This window comes from Lepidochelys kempii, chromosome 8 (genome assembly GCF_965140285.1).
Source record: "Lepidochelys kempii isolate rLepKem1 chromosome 8, rLepKem1.hap1, whole genome shotgun sequence".
NCBI lineage: Eukaryota > Metazoa > Chordata > Testudines > Cheloniidae > Lepidochelys > Lepidochelys kempii.
In genome coordinates, this window is record NC_136387.1 from 78,004,828 (window position 1) to 78,025,049 (window position 20,222).

At 42.2% G+C, this 20,222-nt stretch overlaps 1 protein-coding gene across 1 annotated transcript in view; it reads right to left on the minus strand.

The window, feature by feature from the left end:
• Positions 1-1,745: 1,745 nt before the first annotated feature.
• LOC140916628 (calcium-activated chloride channel regulator 1) overlaps positions 1,746-20,222 on the minus strand; it is a 35,008-nt gene continuing 16,531 nt past the window's right edge. The window contains exons 10-16 of the mRNA XM_073358301.1: positions 17,389-17,495; positions 11,540-11,770; positions 9,766-10,036; positions 7,897-8,061; positions 5,875-6,111; positions 3,481-3,768; positions 1,746-2,094 (exon numbers count right to left, since the gene is read on the minus strand). Of these exons, the coding sequence (XP_073214402.1) occupies positions 2,081-2,094; positions 3,481-3,768; positions 5,875-6,111; positions 7,897-8,061; positions 9,766-10,036; positions 11,540-11,770; positions 17,389-17,495 (1,313 nt within the window). The 3' untranslated portion in view covers positions 1,746-2,080. The remainder of the gene's footprint in view (positions 2,095-3,480; positions 3,769-5,874; positions 6,112-7,896; positions 8,062-9,765; positions 10,037-11,539; positions 11,771-17,388; positions 17,496-20,222) is intronic.

Consider the following 20,222-nt stretch of genomic DNA (forward strand, 5'->3'; position numbering starts at 1 on the left):
GGGCTTGCAATTTCAGATGCCAATTCCTTTAATATTCTTGGATGAAGATTATCTGGGCTCCCCGATTTAGTCCCGTTAAACTGTTTGAGTTTTGCTTCTACCTCAGATATGTCATGCCACCATTATCCCTAAGATCCTCTTTAGCCTTATTAAAGACTGAGGTAAAGTATTTGTTTAGATTTTGGGCCATGCCTAGATTATCCTTAACCTCCACTCCATCCTCAGTGTTTAGCGGTCCCACTTCTTCTTTCTTTGTTTTCTTCTTATTTATATGGCTATAGAATCTTTTACTATTGGTTTTAATTCCCTTTGCAAGGTCCAACGCTACTTGCCTTTTAGCCTGTCTCACTTTATCCCTACATGTTCTGACCTCAATAAGGTAGCTTTCCTTGCTGATCCCTTCCATCTTCTACTCCTTGTAGGCTTTCTGCTTTTTCTTAATCTCCTCTCTGAGATGCTTGCTCATCCAGCTTGGTCTACAACTCCTGCCTATGAATTTTTTCCCCTTTCTTCGGATGCAGGCTTCCGATAGCTTCTGCAGCTTTGATTTAAAGTAATTCAAGGAATGAAGGACCAGCCCTAAACACAGATCTCCATATACTGATGACAGTTTGATTGGTCAAACACTCCTAGGCTCCCAGGCCAATTTTTCTATCGGAAACAGCTCAGATATATATGATTGGGCAGGTCATCAGATGAAAAATCCTCTGTTCACCAGGGCTCGAGGTTAACTGAAAAATAAAAAGTAAAATACAATCCTCAATTCCCATGGTCTGTTCTGTTTTATTGATCTTTATGCATAACACATGGCACCGCCAAGCTTTCTGTTTATTACACAGATACTCTACTAATTACCTCCTTGTGTCCTATTCACCTACACCCTCAAAAAGTGAAGAATATCCCCAAAATGCACCAGAGAAAACAAAACTGGGAAGTTATATTGCCTTTACATGTAGAAGAGCAACTGTTAAATTCAATTTATGACTTTCACTTCATGTTATAAAAAAAATCATCTAGGAAACATAGAAATTGCACTAACCAATCAGACCCATGGTCCATCTGATCCCAGATACCTCTCTCAGACAGTGTTTGTTTTCACTAGTGATTTGTATTTAATATGTTTGTAAAAGCTAACATGGACATACCCCAAATGTTTGTTCTAGGCATAGTCTAAATGTGGTAACTACCTTGAGCTATCAGTTAATTAACTTATACAAAATCTGAGTGTAGCATACCCCTGTTAGCCAATACGTCTATATTGCTAAATATACTTCAGTGGAAGCAGTAAGAATCCCCAAAATGGACTGTGACATTCCCTAGGGTAGAATCCGGACGGTTGAGTAGCTGTGTCCCCTCAACTCTCCAATTGGGGTGCCTTTCACTGCGTGAAAAACTACCCCGGCCTGTTTATACACAGCCTCCAGCATGCAAAATCACTCCCAGCTGAATTATATGAGTGCATTTAGCCAGTCACTCCTGAATTGTATTGCAGAGTGACACCAGTAAATTCCCAGTCCAAGACTTGTCCCCAGAAATGTACATCTTGTACTGCCCAGCTCTTTCCTTCTGTACTGTACAAGCTTATAGAAAGTCCATCATTTCATAAATAGAAAATGATATGCACAAACTTTGCTATCTCAAATTACGTTTCTCAAACACTTCAATCCAGACATACACTGGTTTGGATAAAACAAGTTTATTAACTACAGAAAGATAGATTTTAAGTTATTACAAGTAATGAGGCAGAAAAGGCAGAATTGATTAAATAGAAATAAAAGGTAAAATTAATACCTAAGTAAAACTAAATGAATTTAAAACAAAAGGTTTCTCTCACCATATGCTTACAGCATTCTGGCTGGATTCCTTCAGCCAGGACCACTCCCCCAATTCAATGATGCTTCTTTTGTCTTTCAACTGTTGTTGATGCCATAAGGGGAGAGAGGTGATTTAGGGCCTCTCTTCCTCATTTTTATATCTTTTCCTCCTCTTTAAGAATCATCTTCATCTGGGGTTCAGGTGAAGCCAGTCAGTTTACATGGGAACCCCCAGCTGTGCCATTGCCAAGATGTAAAGTTCTTACTCACACCCTTCTTCCTGCCAAAGAATGGACACTTACCCCATTGATAGTCCATTTGATTGTGTTGACACATTGCTGAGGCTTCAGTTTGCCTTTTGCCACACATATTTTACAAGAACAATAATGATCAGCGAATTATGAGTTTTCAAATGATACCTCACAAGGCACAGTTTGTATAAGATTTATCATAGTTTTGTAAAAGTGGTGAACATAAGGGTACACGGTGTGTCACATGGACAATTATGGAATAATTTACCAAATGGAAAAGGTCCTCCCTAGACCCTGTTAGTGATGAGCTGATGACCTGAAGCATGAGGGTTTATGTCCCTTATAAAATAATTTCACCCCATCTAATGTAACTATAGATATTTTCATTATGCATAGAATGGATGATCCTTTCCCATTTCTGGAATGTCATATCACACAGCATGATGTTGCAAGTTGGGCTTGCAGGATATGGAAAAGGTGAGTGAAAAACCATCTGCTGAATAGCTTTTCCTCCTTGATGCCGCATGCAGTTGCTTCTATCATATGCTGTGATAGGTGGCATTCCTGCTAATTTGGCATGTATTGTCTTCTCTTCTACTATTTTGCTTTTGTTCTTTCGTTAATAGTTTAGAGTTGGAAGGTTGCATGTGTGATTGGTGATTATATCAGGAAGAAAGTGTTTTCCATATGCTCATTTGTGGATACTGTATGGCCCTGATCCTGATAATATTTAAATACCTGCATAACTCTCCTCCCATGAGTAGAGTTGTGCATGTACTTAAGTATTTGCAGGCTCAGGGCCAACAGAGGTATGTATTTTTATTTCCTACTCACTGTATGTAACTGAAAGGATGTGAAAGGTATGTATCTATCACATTTTTTATAAAATCTCATGTTCCTGATAGCTAAGCAACTGGAAAAAAAAATAGAAAGACACAGTTTTTGCTACTTTTTAAAAATAAAGCACAGAATACCTAAAATTGCAAAAATCTTGCAAGATTAGAATTAAATTATAATCTAGATTGTCATTTATACTCGTGTCTTACTCTACTGAGTACATGCTTTTAAAATCAGTATTTTGTCTATATACATGTACTGTAACATAGCATAAACTCATTGAAAGCAGAAGAGAAATACACATAAATGCACATCTATTTTAAAGTCAATTCACTTAATTTTCAAATGTATTAACAAATTATTTAAGTCTTCCCTTATGTATTTTAAAAATCACAAACAGAACAAATTAGGATAGATTCCTACTGAGCTTTCATCTTACAATTAGTTCTATTACATTCTGCTCTCAGGGCCTCACCTTCTATTTTTCTTGTGCAAAATGCAAACAGCTGTACTTACAGCTATTAATACAGCTGCTACACACCCAGCTACTATTAACACTATGGTTAAAACATTAATACCTTTATCACCAGGAACACTAGAAGACGAGGATTCCTTTGGAGGAAGAAACAGAGCTGCTTGTGCTATATTAGACACCTCTGAGGTCAGGGAAGCATTATCAATGGCACATATTGCAAAATATATTATGGTGCCATTTTCTATTGTGAAATTTTCTGGTTTAAACTGAAATGATTCTTTGGTGCCTGCAGGGTTAGGTACCAGACTAGAGGTATTCACGGAAGTAGCATTCTCAAAGATGTTTCTTAGGTCCAGAAGACTTTCACTCATTTTTATTATGTATCTTTCAGCTGGAAAAAGAAACATATTCAGGTAAGAATGTGTTAGTATGTGTATTACCCTATCTGTAAATGCAAGGATAGCACAGGATTTGTAGAACAATTTTGTATTTTTATTAACTACTCCTTGGGGGAATTCTGCACCAAAAAATTAAAAATTCTGCACTCACTATTTGAAAAGTCTGCAAAATTCTGCATATTTTATTTGTCAAAATAACACAATATAATCATGCCAGTTTCAGTTATTTTGGTAATTTATTTTAAAATGTCTGTCAGCAAGTATGTCTGTAACAATACAGACCAAAAAAGAAAGATTCTGGTAATTTTTTTTTGACAAATAGATTCCTTACTCAACATATTAATACAGAACTTTGTGTAATTCATTTAAATTACAATACAGAACTGTATTTCCTGCACCTGGCAGAAGCAGTGTAAAGGCTTGGGGGAGTCAGGGGCACCAGAGGAGCTGAGGGAAAAGGAAGACGCCTAGGAGTGAACATGGAGGGAGTTGAGTGGGAGAAGTTTTTTTTGGGGGGGTGGGGTCGGGGGGAGTAGGATTGCTAGAAAGTTGGAAAGCCTCCTCCATACAGTCCCTGGCTGAACCCTAGCCTCTCCCATTCAGTCAGGCTCATCTACCCCGTTTCCGCACCCCCTCGCCCCATCCCCATGGGTCTCTGCAGCCCCCTTTCCCCCTCTGCAGTCCCAACACTATCACCCCACTAGCTCCTGAGCCCATGCCCAGCTCTGTCCCCCCCACTAGCCATTCTGAACCCGTCTCTGACCCCCCACGCCCCAGCAGCCCTGTATGCCCCACTCTGTCGTAACCTGGCTCCATGGGCAGGGTGCTGTGATGAACTTCTACACCTGGGGGAATTCTGCAGCACTGGGCATAGAATTTTGTGTTTTCCTGCATAAAATACATTTTGGCTAAGAAGTGCTGCATTTCTTCCTTGTGTCCACTAGAGGCTGCTGTGGTGCCAGAACAGCCAGCATAAATGCAGCAGGCCGTTTTGGTGCCACAGTGGCCTCTAGTGGGCATGACATGGAACTGCAGCACTTCTTAGGCAAAATGACAGGTTTCAGAGTAGCAGCCGTGTTAGTCTGTATCCGCAAAAAGAACAGGAGTACTTGTGGCACCTTAGAGACTAAGAGACTAAGCTTATGCTCTAATAAATTTGTTAGTCTCTAAGGTGCCACAAGTACTCCTGTTCTTCTTAGGCAAAATGTTTTTTATGTGGGAAAATTCAAAAGTATGTGAGACAGAGGAATTCCATGCGTTCGCAGATGCACAGAATTCTCCCAGGAGTAATCCTTCTAACTGAGGTTATTCTTCCATTGCTGGCTACTCTAGCTATAAGGCTGTTTTGAGCCAGATGAGTAGTGCAAAGTAGCCACATATCAGAACCTAGGCCAGTGCTTTGGGGGTTTAATGGAGTTTTTGGTTTGTTCCCTGATGAGCTGGTTGCCAAAAGCTGTAGGCATATGTAAAAATGTTAATCTGAAGCTGCTCTCTGTGTGACTGCAGGTTGTCTATCTTAACCTCTCTGTGGCTTGTGCTGATGTGCACACTGTAACATAACAGAATCACGGGACCTGGTTACAACATACTTAAAATGTGTATTATAGAGGAGACCTAGCTGTGTGCCATAAATGGACTAAAGCCTTGGACTGTCCATGGTGTAACTGGGTCCCCTGATTTATGTATAGTGCAGTGTAGACAGGGGCGAAGCCTTGGAAGAGTCACTGGTGAGCGTGTTTTTTATTTAATTTGTTTGCCTTTTTAAGCTAGCATTGGCTGGTTCGTATAAAAGTTTTGCATTTCTGCTGTAAATGTCTCAGAGTTAGGGAATATTACATGTTTCTCAAATAGTTTTTGAAGGATTAAGGGGGACTAACATGAAAAGCATATTGATCAGGTAATTTATTGGTTACCCTGAGGCCTGATCTACACTAGGAAATCTAGAGAGAAAATCTAGTGGAGGCCAGGCCATAGTGATGGTGAAATTTTGCAGATGGCAAAGACGTAACTTTTGTCCTCTGCTTGGCGTAGTATGTAATTTCAGATAACTGATAAAAATGGATCACTTCCAGATGACTAAAACAAAACTTCCAATTTACCTTGTCCCACATCAAAGTCATTCCCGGGAGCTGTCCAAGACAAGTGAATTTTATTTTCTTCATACTGAGCCTCCAGGTCAATAATTTTACAGGGTGGGAACACATCTGTAGTTCCTCTTGAAGGAACTTTCTCCACTACAAAAGAACCTCCTGATGCAACTCTGTTGAAACTTCCTAGCTTCGCTTGAATTTCATCATCACTAACTTCAGGCCTCGGGGCATTCATTTTGATTTCACCTGCCCCAAAAGAAAAAAATTGCTAATGTTATTTGAACATTACAAAACTCTAAATCATAACACACTTTCTTTTTATTTAGCATTCCTTCTCTTATTCTTAATCTTAATCTCATTTTTAATCTACTTTTTTCTTTGTCTTATGCAAACATAGTGCAAATATTAGTGCAGCTCAGACAGAAAACAAAGTGAACTTCAGGAACCTGCATCCTTGCACAAAACTAAGGCAGACCCCAAAAACAAAACAGATTTCAAGGGCAGTTGAAAGTAGCAACAGTGCCTATTATCAGGTAGGGTGTTTAAGGTATTGAGCAGGTGTCAGTGGGAAGTGGTTGTGATAAGGTAGCTTCCACCCATCTCTTCCGAGGCATTGCTGCAGAATTACAACCTTGTAGGCATTTCCTTACTTTTCTGGGTCTAAGTTGGACACATTTTTATGCAGACTTTTTAAATTCTGTATATTCTAAGTTTCTAGAAATACAAAAAATTCTGTCTGTGTGTGCGTATGCAAGAAAGAGAGAGAGAGAGAGAAAGAGGATATGAAATGCAAAAACTAATATTAATCCACCATTAAGGTTGAGAAGTCAGGCACTCAAAAGTCAAGAAATTCCAAAACCGAAGTTTTCTATTACCACATTTTTTACGGTCATGTTGCACAATTTGTCTGGGTCTTTTTGGTACTGGCAAAATAACATGAAGGTTTATATTTAAAAAGGAAAACTGGAATAGGAAATCCTACTTTGTGCAAGGTAGCCAAGTGAACACTGAGGTACAAATCTTAACTGTTGGAACTTCCTGAGGTTTTTGGGTGCCTTACAGCTCAGCCTTCAAGAGTGGTCCTTACACAGTAGAGCTGCCACTCTGTGTACCCAGAATCAGATTAAATGACAAAAAATCAGTTTCTATTTTCCCCCAAACCAAGTTCCATTTGCATGGCCAACTGTTCAACTATTCTCTTCAAACTATGTCCCCAGTTACACCTGCACAATCCCACTGATGGCCATAGTGTTGTATAGATGTAAGTGAGCATGGCATTTGGCCTTCAGATTATGGAGACAATGCACAAACCAGAAAGAACACAACTTGATATTGACAGACTCACAACTAGGCTGAGTCTGCAGGGCTGGGAGTTAGAACAGCCGTGTTGCCAACCTCTAACTAGCACAAATTTGTTCTGGAGTGATTGAGACAAAAGTGTAGAATTCGACAATACTAATTTTACAAAGACACTTCAGAATAAAGCTATATATTTAATGATGAATTAATTGTATTTTTTTCACTTAATTTCCCTGGGGATTTTAGGTCAAAACAGAAATGCAAAAATAAGGGAAAGAGGAAAAAATATACTAAGTCACACCACACTTGTAACAGACTCACTGTTAAAGTATCATTAACTGAGGCTTCATTGATTGATAAGGCTTAAGCAGTACAATCTTAATAGCAGCATTCATACCTTTGGTTTCTAGAACTGAGAAACTTTAGCACACAGATGCCTAATGGAAAGAGTCCTGAACAATGTGTCCAGAAAACCCAACAGAAGAACAGAAAACATGTGGATGCATTAAACTGATAACTTTAAACTTTCATAACTTTGAAACTGAAAGATGCATATAATAAACGTTATAGTTAAAAAAGCATTTTTGTGTAGCTAAATTATCTCCCGTTCACCTTTATTTTACACACACACACACAAACACACACACACTATCTCCCGTTCACCTTTATTTTACACACACACACACACACACACACACACAGAGTGTTTTCTACTTCATGAATGTTCCTTACCGTTTTCTATATAGCCTGGTATATACAAGGCTCGACTCTGCCTGCGGCCAAGTCTGACAGTCTTATCTTTCCCTTGGACACGCACTTTTAAGTTGTATCTACCATTTCCCTTGAAAGATGTAAAGTACTTTGAATAAATTCCATCATTCTTGGTAATATCAGCACCTTGACATACAAATATATCCAAACAAAGTACCTTTTGTTAAGCAAGGACATTTGTTGCTGTCGAGCCTACTCTTGCTTCTATTGAAGAGTTTTGATATGGACCTAGGTGAAAACAGGATCGGTCCCATTGTGATGACATAAGCTCATTAAATATTTAACTGGAGATAACAATGTAGCATTAAAACATGTAGCTGTGTATTTACTGTTATTTTCAATAATAGCCACTAGTGTACTAGTTCTAAACGACTTAGTAATTCTCTGTAGTTCTCTGGTTTGTGGAGCCCTTCGTGGTGATGTGCAGACTAAAACTCTTTGAGATTGCAGCAATGGTGGAATGTAGGGTTGTGGGGAGGAGAGAGCCTGCAGCCTGTACTACGTGGTTCAGAGAATGGAGAAGTTGGAGATTGATCACATCTCCTCTGTAGGCACAGTAGCATTTGAAAAGGAGAATAATAATCTATGTAACTCATCCTTTTGAAGGAGAAGTTTTTAACATAGCTCTACTGCCTATATAGCATGTGACAAGCTATAGAAACAGACTCTCACTCTCCTGTTCTGCCTCCTGCATCCCCTCTGGAGGGCACACAAGTAAGTAAAATATACCTAAGTTCAAACAGTGAGTATGGCTGAATCAGGCCCACAAGACCCCCTTCTGTCCCTGTGCTGGCTATTTGCATCAGGGGTAACAGCACAGGAAAGGAAGAAAGCTCTGCACAGCCACTACACACCCTCCTTCTTGGCGCAGTTTCTCTCTCCTCCTTCCCAACACACCCAACAGTGTAGCTGTGCCAGCATGTCAGGGCACACATGCTGCACCACTTTAGACCCAGTGCAGTTTACTCCCATCTTGACCAGAGTCACAGTCTCCTCTCACTTGCTGCCCCTTAGTCTGTGCTCATGGCATAGCTGTGTCTGAACCCTTAATGGTAAGCTTGGAAGTAGCATCCAGAGGCAGATTCTAAAACACATACCGCAAAATGGGGATTGTAGAAATTTTTCTAGACAAAATGTAAAGAAACTGTGGTGAAGATGAGAAACCACCCAGCAGCATGGAAGGGGTTAAAGAGAGCCTTTCGGCCCAGCTCGCCCTGCCCTGTTATACCTGCAGCCAATGTCAGGTCTGAAAGGGAGAGAAAAGGAGGGAGCCTGGCTCTGTTCGGAGCTGACTAGTGAAGAAACAGGAACTCGCTGCCTCCTTACCTGAGGGAAGGGTCACTAGGCTGCCAGCTGAGGCAGCCACCAGGAGCCAAGTACTGTCTTCCTGGCCAAGGGAGCTGGAGAAAGAGGCCTAGGAGCACGGGGCCTAAGAGGAACCCAGGGGAACAAAGCTCAGACACCTGGTGGGGGTCCTGACCCCACTAAACTTATGTCTGCCCTGCCTAGAATGATCTGGGACTGCAGATCAGGGACTGCAGCAGGATGCTGCCCAAGGTCCACAGGAGGGTGCTACTAGAGACAAGCCACCACAGGAACTTGGACTAAAGGGGCCATGCCCCAAACTGAAGGGGAAGGAGAAGGAAGTAGCCCAGGGCTGTGGACATAGACTTTGTGCTGGGATGTCCCCTACTCAGGGATTGACTTACAGAGGGCCGTGCCTTAAAGACTGAGGCACCTCAACCACAGAAGCAGGGGGCAGGAAGTCAAGTATTCCAACCAGCACTCCAACCTCCAAACCCCTGGAACAGAAACCTGTAATAAGATTACCTGAACCATCATCAAGGAGTTTGAGATCCATTGCAGATCCAGTCTGTGGTTCAACAGTGGCCATCACGGTTGCACCAAGAACAGGCAAAAATCCTTGACTAACTTCTGCATAAATCACCATTGGATTAGGGAAGTTGTTTGTATCCTTATTCATGTGGGCTTTCACAGTCACTGGAGGCACAGCCAAAGATGCTGCTCGAGACGTTACTATCATTGATATGACTTGAGAATCTGTGTGGTTATTTTGAATCCAGTAATACCAATCTCCCACCTGCAAATCAAATATATGAAGTATAAAAATATAAGACTTTATTAGTCTAAGGGCAGCTTTGTGTTTCCCTTAGCTAATTATTATCTTAGTTCAGGGGAGAGGCACAAAGGCCAGTTAGGGTATTACTACAGGACCACACTTAAGGTGATTTGGGTACCTTACTCATGATTCTTCGTGGTCTCAAATGTTTGGTTTCTTTTAAATTTAACCTATATCTGAATTTTCTCAGTTTTAGCGGTGGATGTTTGAGAATGATCACATTCTTGGAAGGATTTGAATCCTTATGTTGTTGATATGCACACTCTACTCCTGGGGGAATTCTGTGCCAAAAAAATAAAAATTCTGCACCCAATATTTGAAAATTCTGCAAAATTCTGAATATTTTTTCAAAATAACACAATAGAATCATGCCAGTTTCAATTATTTTGGTAATTTATTTTAAAATATCTGTCAGCAAGTATGCCTGTAACAATACAGACCAAAAAAGAAAGATTCTGGTAATTTTTTTTTTTTTACAAATGGATTCCTTACTAGGCATATTAATACAGAACATTGTGTAATTCATTTAAATTACAGTACAGAACTGTATTTCCTGCACCTGTCAGAAGCAGTGCAAAGGCTTATGGCAGGGGCAACGGAGGAGCTAGCCTAGGAGTGAACGTGGAAGGAGTTGGGTCGGAGAAGTTTTTTCTGGGTGGGGGCGGGGGGAGGAATTGCTAGGTAATTCGGAAGCCTCCCCCATGCAGACCCTGGCTGACCCCAAGCCTTTCCCATTCAGTCAGGCTCATCTGCCCCTGTTCCCACACCCCCCCCACCCAATGGGTCTCTGCAGCCCCCTTCCCCCATCCTCAGGCTCAATGCTGTCACCCACTAGCTTGTGAGCCCATGCCCCAGTCTGTCCCCTCTCCCACTAGCCATTCTGATCCCCTGTCTGTGACCCCCAGCAGCCCTATATGCCCCACTCTGTCCTAACCTGGCTCCATGGGCAGGGTGCTGGGATGAACTTCTACTCCTGCGGGAATTCTGCAGCATTGGGCATAGAATTTTGTATTTTCCTACATAAAATACATTTTGCCTAAGAAGTGCTGCCGTTCTTCCTTATGCCCACCAGAGGCCGCTGGTGGGAAAGAGGCAGAACTGCAGCTCATCTTAGGCAAAACGTTTTTTATTCAGAAAATTTCAGAAAATACAAAATTATGCAAGACAGAGGAATTCCGTGCATCCGCAGATACACAGAATCCCCCCAGGAATAACCTTAACTTCACCTGAATTCAGTGTTTTGTTTGGGAATCTTGTATACTTGGGATGCGTATAGTGCATAATAATAAATTTGGAGGAGCACAAATGACAGTTTCGTTACCCAACTTCCATTGCAAGTCAATGAAGTTGCCCCAATGATAATGGGTCCATTATGGAGTTGTGTTTAACTTCTAAAAAGAGAAGGTGCATTTTAATCTATGAAAATGTTAACATGTTTGGATAATAAAAGAGTTTAGTCTTTACCTCTGCAGTGCCTGCTATATTCAGTCGAGCTGTTCGGAGGTTTAGAACACTAACTGTGAAGTCTGACGTTCTATATTCTTTTCCTTTTGGATCCCTCAGTAAAATGTCTAGTGGAGATGTGATTCCATCCCATGTAACTACAAAGAAGGTGTCATTTCCCACAGTGCTATCTACAGTCACTGTACCATTCATCCACTGCTTAACTGCGACACTCCGAGCTGTACTTTCAAGCTGTTAGACAAACAAAATATGTTTTACGGCAAGTTAGCAGATAAACACTTAAAATACCAGTAATTTCAGAGTGATTCATTTTCCTCTTAAAGGGAAGAACAAATCAATATTTTGTCTATTCAGAGGGCACCTCGACTGGCTGGTGGACAACTGACCCACTGCTGGAAGAGGGGACAGAGGAGCATTAATGCTGTCACAGGCCTGTTGGCACCCCCCTGAGCAGGTCTCTGCTGTTCTGTGCAGAGCTGAGGGTTGTGCAAAGGAGACAGAAGCCTCCTGCCACTGTGCCTCCACACATGGGGAACTAGCAGGAGAGTGAGGGCCACGTGGATTAGCCATTGAAGGGAGTGGAATGATGAAGCCCTGAGCACATTTTTTTAATGCCCATTTGCAGAGTACAATTGCTTAAGAATGTGAAAATATAGTAACCAAGCGTCTCCTTCCACTTCTATGTGTGGTCTATCCACCTCGCTATGAAATCACTTCTGTGCAGGAGATCAGTGCTACATTTCCTCTGCAGCTTGTCCGCCTGCTTCCAGAAAGACCGCACAATGAAAGAGCGATACAACCACAGGTAGAGACAACAGAAAAGCAATGAGAGAGACAGACAGAAATAATAAAACACAGCAAGGAGAGAAACAAGATTTCCTTTACCAACACTGATGTTGCACAGTGATTATGTGGGCCAGTAGAATTAACAGATGAGCTACCAATAGGAGTTTTATAGTGGCCCCCTGGAGTACCAGGCTGCAAGTAGATTTGCTCTCTCCTGTTTTATGAATTACAAAAACTACAATTAGAAAAGTACCTTTTAATAAAATATTTTTCTGTTTAGGATAAAAAATGGGAAACTAGATACTGGAACGCAATTGCAAAGGTCACTTGGACAGACATTTGAGAGTCAGGTGCTAAGATGATACTATAGGGATGAGATTTGTATAAATGCTTAGGAAGTGTGGTAAAATCCCAGAAAATAAAGAAACATTTTGCTTTCTTTCTCTTGAATAGATGTGATAGTGGAGCTACAAAACAGAAAATCTAATAATAATGGGGATTTCAACTATCTCCATATGGACTGGAAACATGTCACCTCAGGATGGGATACAGATATAATTTCTAGACACTAATTTTTGGAGCACCTAGTCCAGGAACCCAGAAAAGGAGATTCATTTCTTAATTTAGTCCTAACTGGCACACAGGATCTGGTCCAAGAGGTGAATACAGGTGAACCGCATAGTAATAGCACTAATAATGTAATTAAATTTAATATCCTAGTAGGGGGAAAGTACCAAAGAAATCCATCACAGCATCATTTAACTTCAAAAAGGGGAACTACAAAAAATGAGGAGGCTAGTTAAACGTAAATTAAAAGGAACAGTCACAAGAGTGAAATGCCTTCAAACCGCATGGAAACTTTTAAAAAACACATAACAGAGGCTCAAACTATCTGTATACCCCCCAATAAGAAAACAAAACAGGAAGAGGACCAAAACAATGCCACCATCATTAAACAGTAAAGCAGAGTAAATAGATGTGGTTAGAGTCAAAAAGACAAGTTTTAAAAACTGGAAGTCAAATCCCACTAAGGAAAATAGAAAGGAACAAACTCTGGCAACTCAAGTATAAAAGTTTAATTAGGCCACAAAAGAATTTAAAGAACAACTAGCAAAAGAGACAAAAGATCCACTGGATGATCAAGGTGCTAAAGGAGCACTCAAGGATGACAAGGCTGTTGTGGTGATGCTAAATGAATTCTTAGCATTGGTCTTCACTCACTGCAGTGGATGTGAGGGAGATTCCCACACCTGACCAACGCTTTTTAAGTGACAAATTTGAGGAACTGTCCCATATTGAGATGCCAGTGGAGGTTTTGGAACAAATAGATAAATTAAACAGTAATAACTCACCAGGACTAGATGGTATTCACCCAAGAATTCTGAAGTAACTCATACATAAAATTGCAGGACTACTAAGGGCATGTCTACACTTACCTCTGGAGAGATCGATCCAGCGGGGGTCGATTTATCGCATCTAGTGAAGACGCGATAAATCGACTGCCGAGCACTCTCCCGTCGACTCCAGTACTCCACTGGAGCAAGAAGCGTAGGCAGAGTCAACGGGGGAGCATCAGCAGTTGACCTACCGCAGTGAAGACACCGTGGTAAGTAGATCTAAGTACGCCGACTTCAGCTACGTTATGCACGTAGCTGAAGTTGTGTAACTTAGCTCAATCCCTCCCCACTCCCACCCCAAGTATAGACCAGGCCTAACTGTGGTATGTAACTTATTGCTTAAATCAGTCTCTGTATCAGATGACTGGAGGTTGGCTAATGTAAAGCCAATCTTTTTAAAAAGGCTCCAGAGGTGATCCTGGCCAGTAAGCCTAACTTCAGTACCAGGGAAACTGATTGAAACAATAATAAAGAACAGAATTATCAGACATACGGATTAACATGATATGTTGAGGAAGAGTCAAAATGGTTTTTGGAAAGAGAAATCCATGCCTCACACATCTATTAGAATTCTTTGAGGGTGTCAGTAAGCATGTGGATAAGAGTGATCCAGTGGATATAGTTGTGATGAAGCAGAGAAACTGCCTGCTATCATGGAAGGGGTTAAAGAGATCATTTTGGGCCCAGCTAGCCTCACCCAATTATACTGACAGACACTACCAGGCCTGGAGGAAAGATAAAAGGAGGGAGCCTGGCTCTGTTCTGGCTGACTGGTGAAGAGGCAGGATCTAGCTGTCTCCCTACCTGAGGGGAAGGATCACCAGTCTGCAAGCCAGGGCAGCCACTACAAAACAAGCACGGTCTCCCTGGCCAAAGGAGACTGTGGAAGAGGCTTAGGAACACCCGGCCTACAAAATAACAGGTACCTTGTGGGAGTCTGATCCCACCAAACTTATGGTTGCCCTGCCTGGAGGGACCAGGGCTGCAACAGGATGCTGCCCAGGGACCATAAAAGGGCACTAACAGAGACAAGACACCACAGGAACTTGGACTATAGGGGTCACATCCCAAACTGAAGGGGAAGCGGTAGGAAGTAGCCCAGGGCAGTGGATGTAGACTCCTTGCTGGGAAATCCCCTTCTCAGGGGTTGACATACACAGGGCCCTGAACTGGGATCCCATGGAGTGGGAGAGCTTGGGTCTCCCTACCCCTCCCTCCCTGTTTTAAAGACTGAGGCACCTCAACCAAGCAGGGACCAGAAGTCAAGCACTTCAACCACTAGGCTGCTTGGCCCTCCAAGCCCCCTGTTACAATAGTGTACATGGACTTTTAGAAAGCCTTTGACAATAATGGTTCTGAAACACTTTTTATAGTAGGGGTGCTGAAAGCCAGAAAACTGTAAAGCAGTGCCCCTCAAACTTTTTACCTCATCCCTTACCCCACCTGGCACCCCGCCCTCCTCAATCCTAGAGCTGGGGCCGGGAGCAGGGCCGTGGCTCTGGGAGGGAGGGACTTGCACAGGGTAAGGGGGCCAAGGATGGGGCCACAGCTGGGGGCAGGTGTGGAGCTCCAGGTGTGGAGCCGGCAGCTGGGACCCTGGGTGCAGGTCTGGGAGCTGAGCCCCATGTAAAACATGTGGGTGCTGTAGCACCCCCCACACCCTTAATTCCTGTGCCTATGTTTGACAAGGTTCCTCACCAAAGGCTCTTAAGCAAAGTAAACAGTCAAGAGATAAGAGGGAAGCTCAGCTGCACAGGATCAGGAGGGGCCTGTACAAAGCCCAGTAGCTGAGAGCAATGGGGGGGAAGGGGCTGCAGAGAAGTAGTCTGCAGTCACTCCCTGGGTGAAGGGAGGTGTGTTTGGGACTATAGAGTGTAATCTGCAGTTACTCCCTGGGAGGAGGGAGCTTGAGCTGGCAAACCCAGAGAACAGGAGGTGGAGCCTGAAAGGTAAGAAAGGCTCAGGGGAAAAGCAACAAGGTATAGGATAGAGCAGACCTCGGCTGCTGACCAGAGGGTCCCTGAGTTGGAACCAGGAGTAGTGGATGGGACTGAGGAATCCCTACCAGCCACTGGGGAAGTGACACAGACCCAGCAGTGGATAGCAGAGTGCCTGGGACAGTTTGCCCTGAAAGACTTTGATACCCTGGAAAAGGAGCATAGTGACCTGGCTGGAGGGCCAACTCACAAAGAGGAATCTGCAGCTCCTGGAGCGAGAGGGGCCTCAGGGTGAGAGAGGATGATGGGTGGAGAGATGGCCAGAGGAGGGCACAGCACCTGGAAGGAGCTAATCCCCAGAATGGCCAGGAGGAGGTGTACCTTGTGGTAAGAGGACCCATCACAGTGTGTAGTAAGTGCATAAGGAAGTGTTAGTTACCCCTTCAGATAACACAAGAACCAGGTGCCACCAAATGAAATTAATATTCAGCAGGTTTAAAACAAACCTAAGGAAGTACTTCTTCACAAAACATACAGTCAGCCTGTGAAACCTGTTGCCAGGGAATGTGGTGAAGGCCAAAATTATAAGTAGGTGCCAAAAAGAATTAGGGTTCAGAGTAAAAGCTGTGTTAGTCTGTATTCGCAAAAAGAAAAGGAGTACTTGTGGCACCTTAGAGACTGACCAATTTATTTGAGCATAAGCTTTCATGAGCTACAGCTCACTTCATCAGATGAATAAATTGGTTAGGCTCTAAGGTGCCACAAGTACTCCTTTTCTTTTTGCAAAAAGAATTAGATAAATTCATGGAGGGTAGGTCCATCAATGGCTACTTGCCAAGATGGGTAGGGTTGCAACTCCATGCTGAGGGTATCACTGATCCTCTGACTGCCAGAAGCTGGGCCTGGACAACAGGGGATGGATCAGTTCATAAACTGCCCTGTTCTATTCATTCCCTCTGAAGCATCTGGGGCCAGCCGCTGTTGGAAGACAGGATAATGGGCTAGATGGACCATTGGTCTGACCCAGTATGGCCGTTCTTATGTTCTTAACAAGACCAGTATACAGTTGCAGACAAGCTAAGTTGTCCATGACCAGTTCTATGTTAGCTGCTGCGAATGATTCAGATAAAGTGCAAAACTGGGTCCATAGCTGAGCATTAACAAAGTGAGGGCTGAGTTGTTAAGTTATAAATAGCACAACCCAAGAGCTCTGGTAGAAAGAGGAGGAGGAGAAAACTCAGTACTACTAGCCGCAATTATTTTGAAGAAATTGTTGCTGAGTTGAGATAGATCATGAAAAGTGCCAGGAAAGCTGGGAATCAAAATGCTATCTACTGTTTAGAAGAGAAGTAATTGGGGTATTTTCCTCTTTATTGATAATAGTATTAAGTAAGATGCTCTGGAAGACAAAAATGACTTGTTTACAGCATTCCATACAGGAGTGGCTGAATGTTCTGTGGTATTTCTGCCTACCTCTGTCTATAAGTCCTTTTGCATTAGCTAATCGTGAGAAATTCTAATTTCCTTTCTTTCACTGGCTGTTTCATTTCATTGCTAATATAACAGACCACAGAAATTCCCACAGCCATTTCCAAATATCAGTTTATACTTCAATTTTAAGGTCAGTCACTGGCAGTGCAATAGTTAAGATTACTGACTACTAAAATTACTCTAATTGATCAGTAATTAATTAATAATGTGAAAAAAAACAAAGGTTTGAATCTCAGACCTGAATAGACTGTTCAGAAATATTTCCACTTCCTGATGAAATTCCACTGAATGCATCAATTAGGCCATTGGAATCAACGGTATCTGTGGCATAAAACTTTAAACCTCCTGAAATATGATGGTTAAAATAATCAGAATAGTCATTTACTGTAAAACAGTAGGTCTTTGTTATGTGCGTTATGGTAGTTGGCTGTTGCTATAAGCACAGTGTTCATTTGATAAATTAAATCTTGTTCCTTTATTATCCTCTATTCATGGGGCAATGCAGGGAGGAACCACTGGGTGGTGGGGAATCAATTAATACAAATGCAATCAATTAATACAATTAATACCACCTAAAACCGTTCCTGCAAAAAGCTAGTTTGACCTGGGAAATGATCCCATCTGTTCACATTTTAACTCCACCTAGCTTGGTCACATCTAGCACTTCATCCAGCACACTGTGCTGACTCACTTAAAGTCTGTTCTTGGTAAGTCTGGACTTTGAGCCATGCACTACTTGTAAAGTGTAATTCCGTTTTGAAAGACGCCTCTGTAAAAATAACATTGTAGCATTCCATGATTATTGCTTCTCAATGACTCAGATCAAACCTGGTTAGTTTACCAGTATAACATTTGGGCCTCTTTCATATGTGCTGAGCACCCATAACTCCAATGGGAATTTCTGGTGCTCAGTGTCCTTGGAAATCTGGCATTTGTTTCAAACAGGTGAGCCCTGCCCGCTGAGACTGGGCTCTGAAAGACCATCTGGGTTCTTTCTGGATCACACATCAATCACTAGCACTGAAGATTCTGTGAAAAGCTTGTTCTCTCACAGCCATGTTGGCTGTACAGTGCTAACAAGAGTAAAAAGCAGTACAATCTTATTTAAGTCCCTGAAGCAAGCAGATGTGATTCTGAATACACAAAAGGAGCATCTCTGACTAAGAAGATGCAATTTATACATAGTCACTATTTTGAGTAAACTTACACTGTAAATTAACACATGGAATTCCCATTGGTAGGTGCCCTGTACTGCAGCATCACCCAGCACTCATCTGGCTTTCCTTAAAATGGCTGAAGTTAAAAGTAACAGTGCAGCTTCCACTGAAAGCAGAGCTGACTGAGTCTCCTGATCACTAGTGTAGTGACATTGGTTACAGACTCCTCAGCTAGAGCCCTCCAGCTGTGATGATTTGTGAGGGGGTAATTATTTCACTATTAAGTTTACACACCACTGCCAAGTAAACAACAGAAATACAATGTTAATCATTTCAACACTGAGCTTATCTTTTTGTTTAGAAAAACATCCTGCAGTGTGGCGGTTCAATACAAGACAGGACACGACTTTAGGCAAGCAAGCAGGCTGGTCTGCTGATGGGATCACCCCTGTCAGCTTTTCCACCTCTTTTATTTCTCTCCCCCCTGCGCATCACATACTCCAACCGACCGCAAAAGGCATCAACAAAGAAAATAATATGACTTTAATTAATATTCCTATTTACTAGCCTCTATCTACTACAATCTTTATTCTCAGGCCTTGAGCTTCGGCCGAGGAAGCTTCCCACAGCTGATGTCCTTATTTTGACTTCCCAGATGGTCCATGTTTTCATGGTCCATGTCCTTGGATAGAACAGAGCAATGTGTGCATTGCTCCTACACAACAGTCAGGGTGTGCCCTGACTGTTTCCAGGTGCATGAACGCTACATGAACCCTTCACTGCAGTAATATCATTATCAAACCTTGCTATGCCACTAATGATAACTTATAAGTAATGTAGACTAGACAACCTGGACCCAACCTTCTCGGGCCCACTATAGTGGGAAGTCTGGAACACTAATTGGAATAGGTGTGGTATGCCCCTACAAGGGAAGGTGCAGGGCACTGTACCACACAAGGGGCAATGGGACAGATGGATCATCGACACCTTCCACCTTGATGCCTGGCCCTATCAGGAAGTGTCGCCATATGTCCTATGCTTTTCCAGGGATACCTGGGCAGGAGGATTCCCAAAAGAAAAAGAAAGGGGTGGAGTGTTAGAATATAAATATTCAGGCCTGCCTGCAAAGGCCTATACTTTAAGAACTTAGGTGTATTTTTATCACTTAGCTAGTTATAGAGGTATAAAATTAAAGAATCAAAATCACAAGTCCGCCTGTGTATGGGCCTTCTCTCACTAGGATAGTCTGAGGCCTGGTTCTTAAGCTAAGGCCTTTGTCTAGGCAGCAGGGGTAGCCATAAACTGGGACGCGAACAGTCACATCCTCACATCCCAAACCAGTCACACTGAAATAAGGTGGTATTGGGTTGTTAGGAAGACGATCCTGAGCTGATAGTTCCCATCACCACCGGATAGAGAAACAGATCTTAAGATGGTTAAAGAAAACTTAGTTTGATAGCATCCTGTCTGGCAATAAATCACTTATTAATGGTTGTGGTTGTGAAACCCTCATTTCTGTATTGTTTTATCTTGATGGCCCCCACTTTTTTATTGTTAATCTGTCTGGTTCTCTAATTGTTTCTGTCTGCTGTATAATGAATTTTGCTAGGTGTAAGTTAAAGAGGGTAGTGGGATATAATTGGTGAGACAATTATATTACAATATATTAGGATTGGTTAGTTAAATTTCAGTAAAATGATTGGTTAAAGTATAGCTGTGAATATTCCTATATAAACTGGGGTCAAACAGGAAGTGGAAGGGAAATTGGAATCATGCTTGCTAAGGCAAGGGGAATGGGAACAGGGAATGGGGAACAGGAACACAGGCAAGGCTCTGCGGCGTCAGAGCTGGGAAGGGGGACACGGGGTAAATGCTCTGCGGCATCAGAACTGGGAAGGGAGACACTGGGGAACAG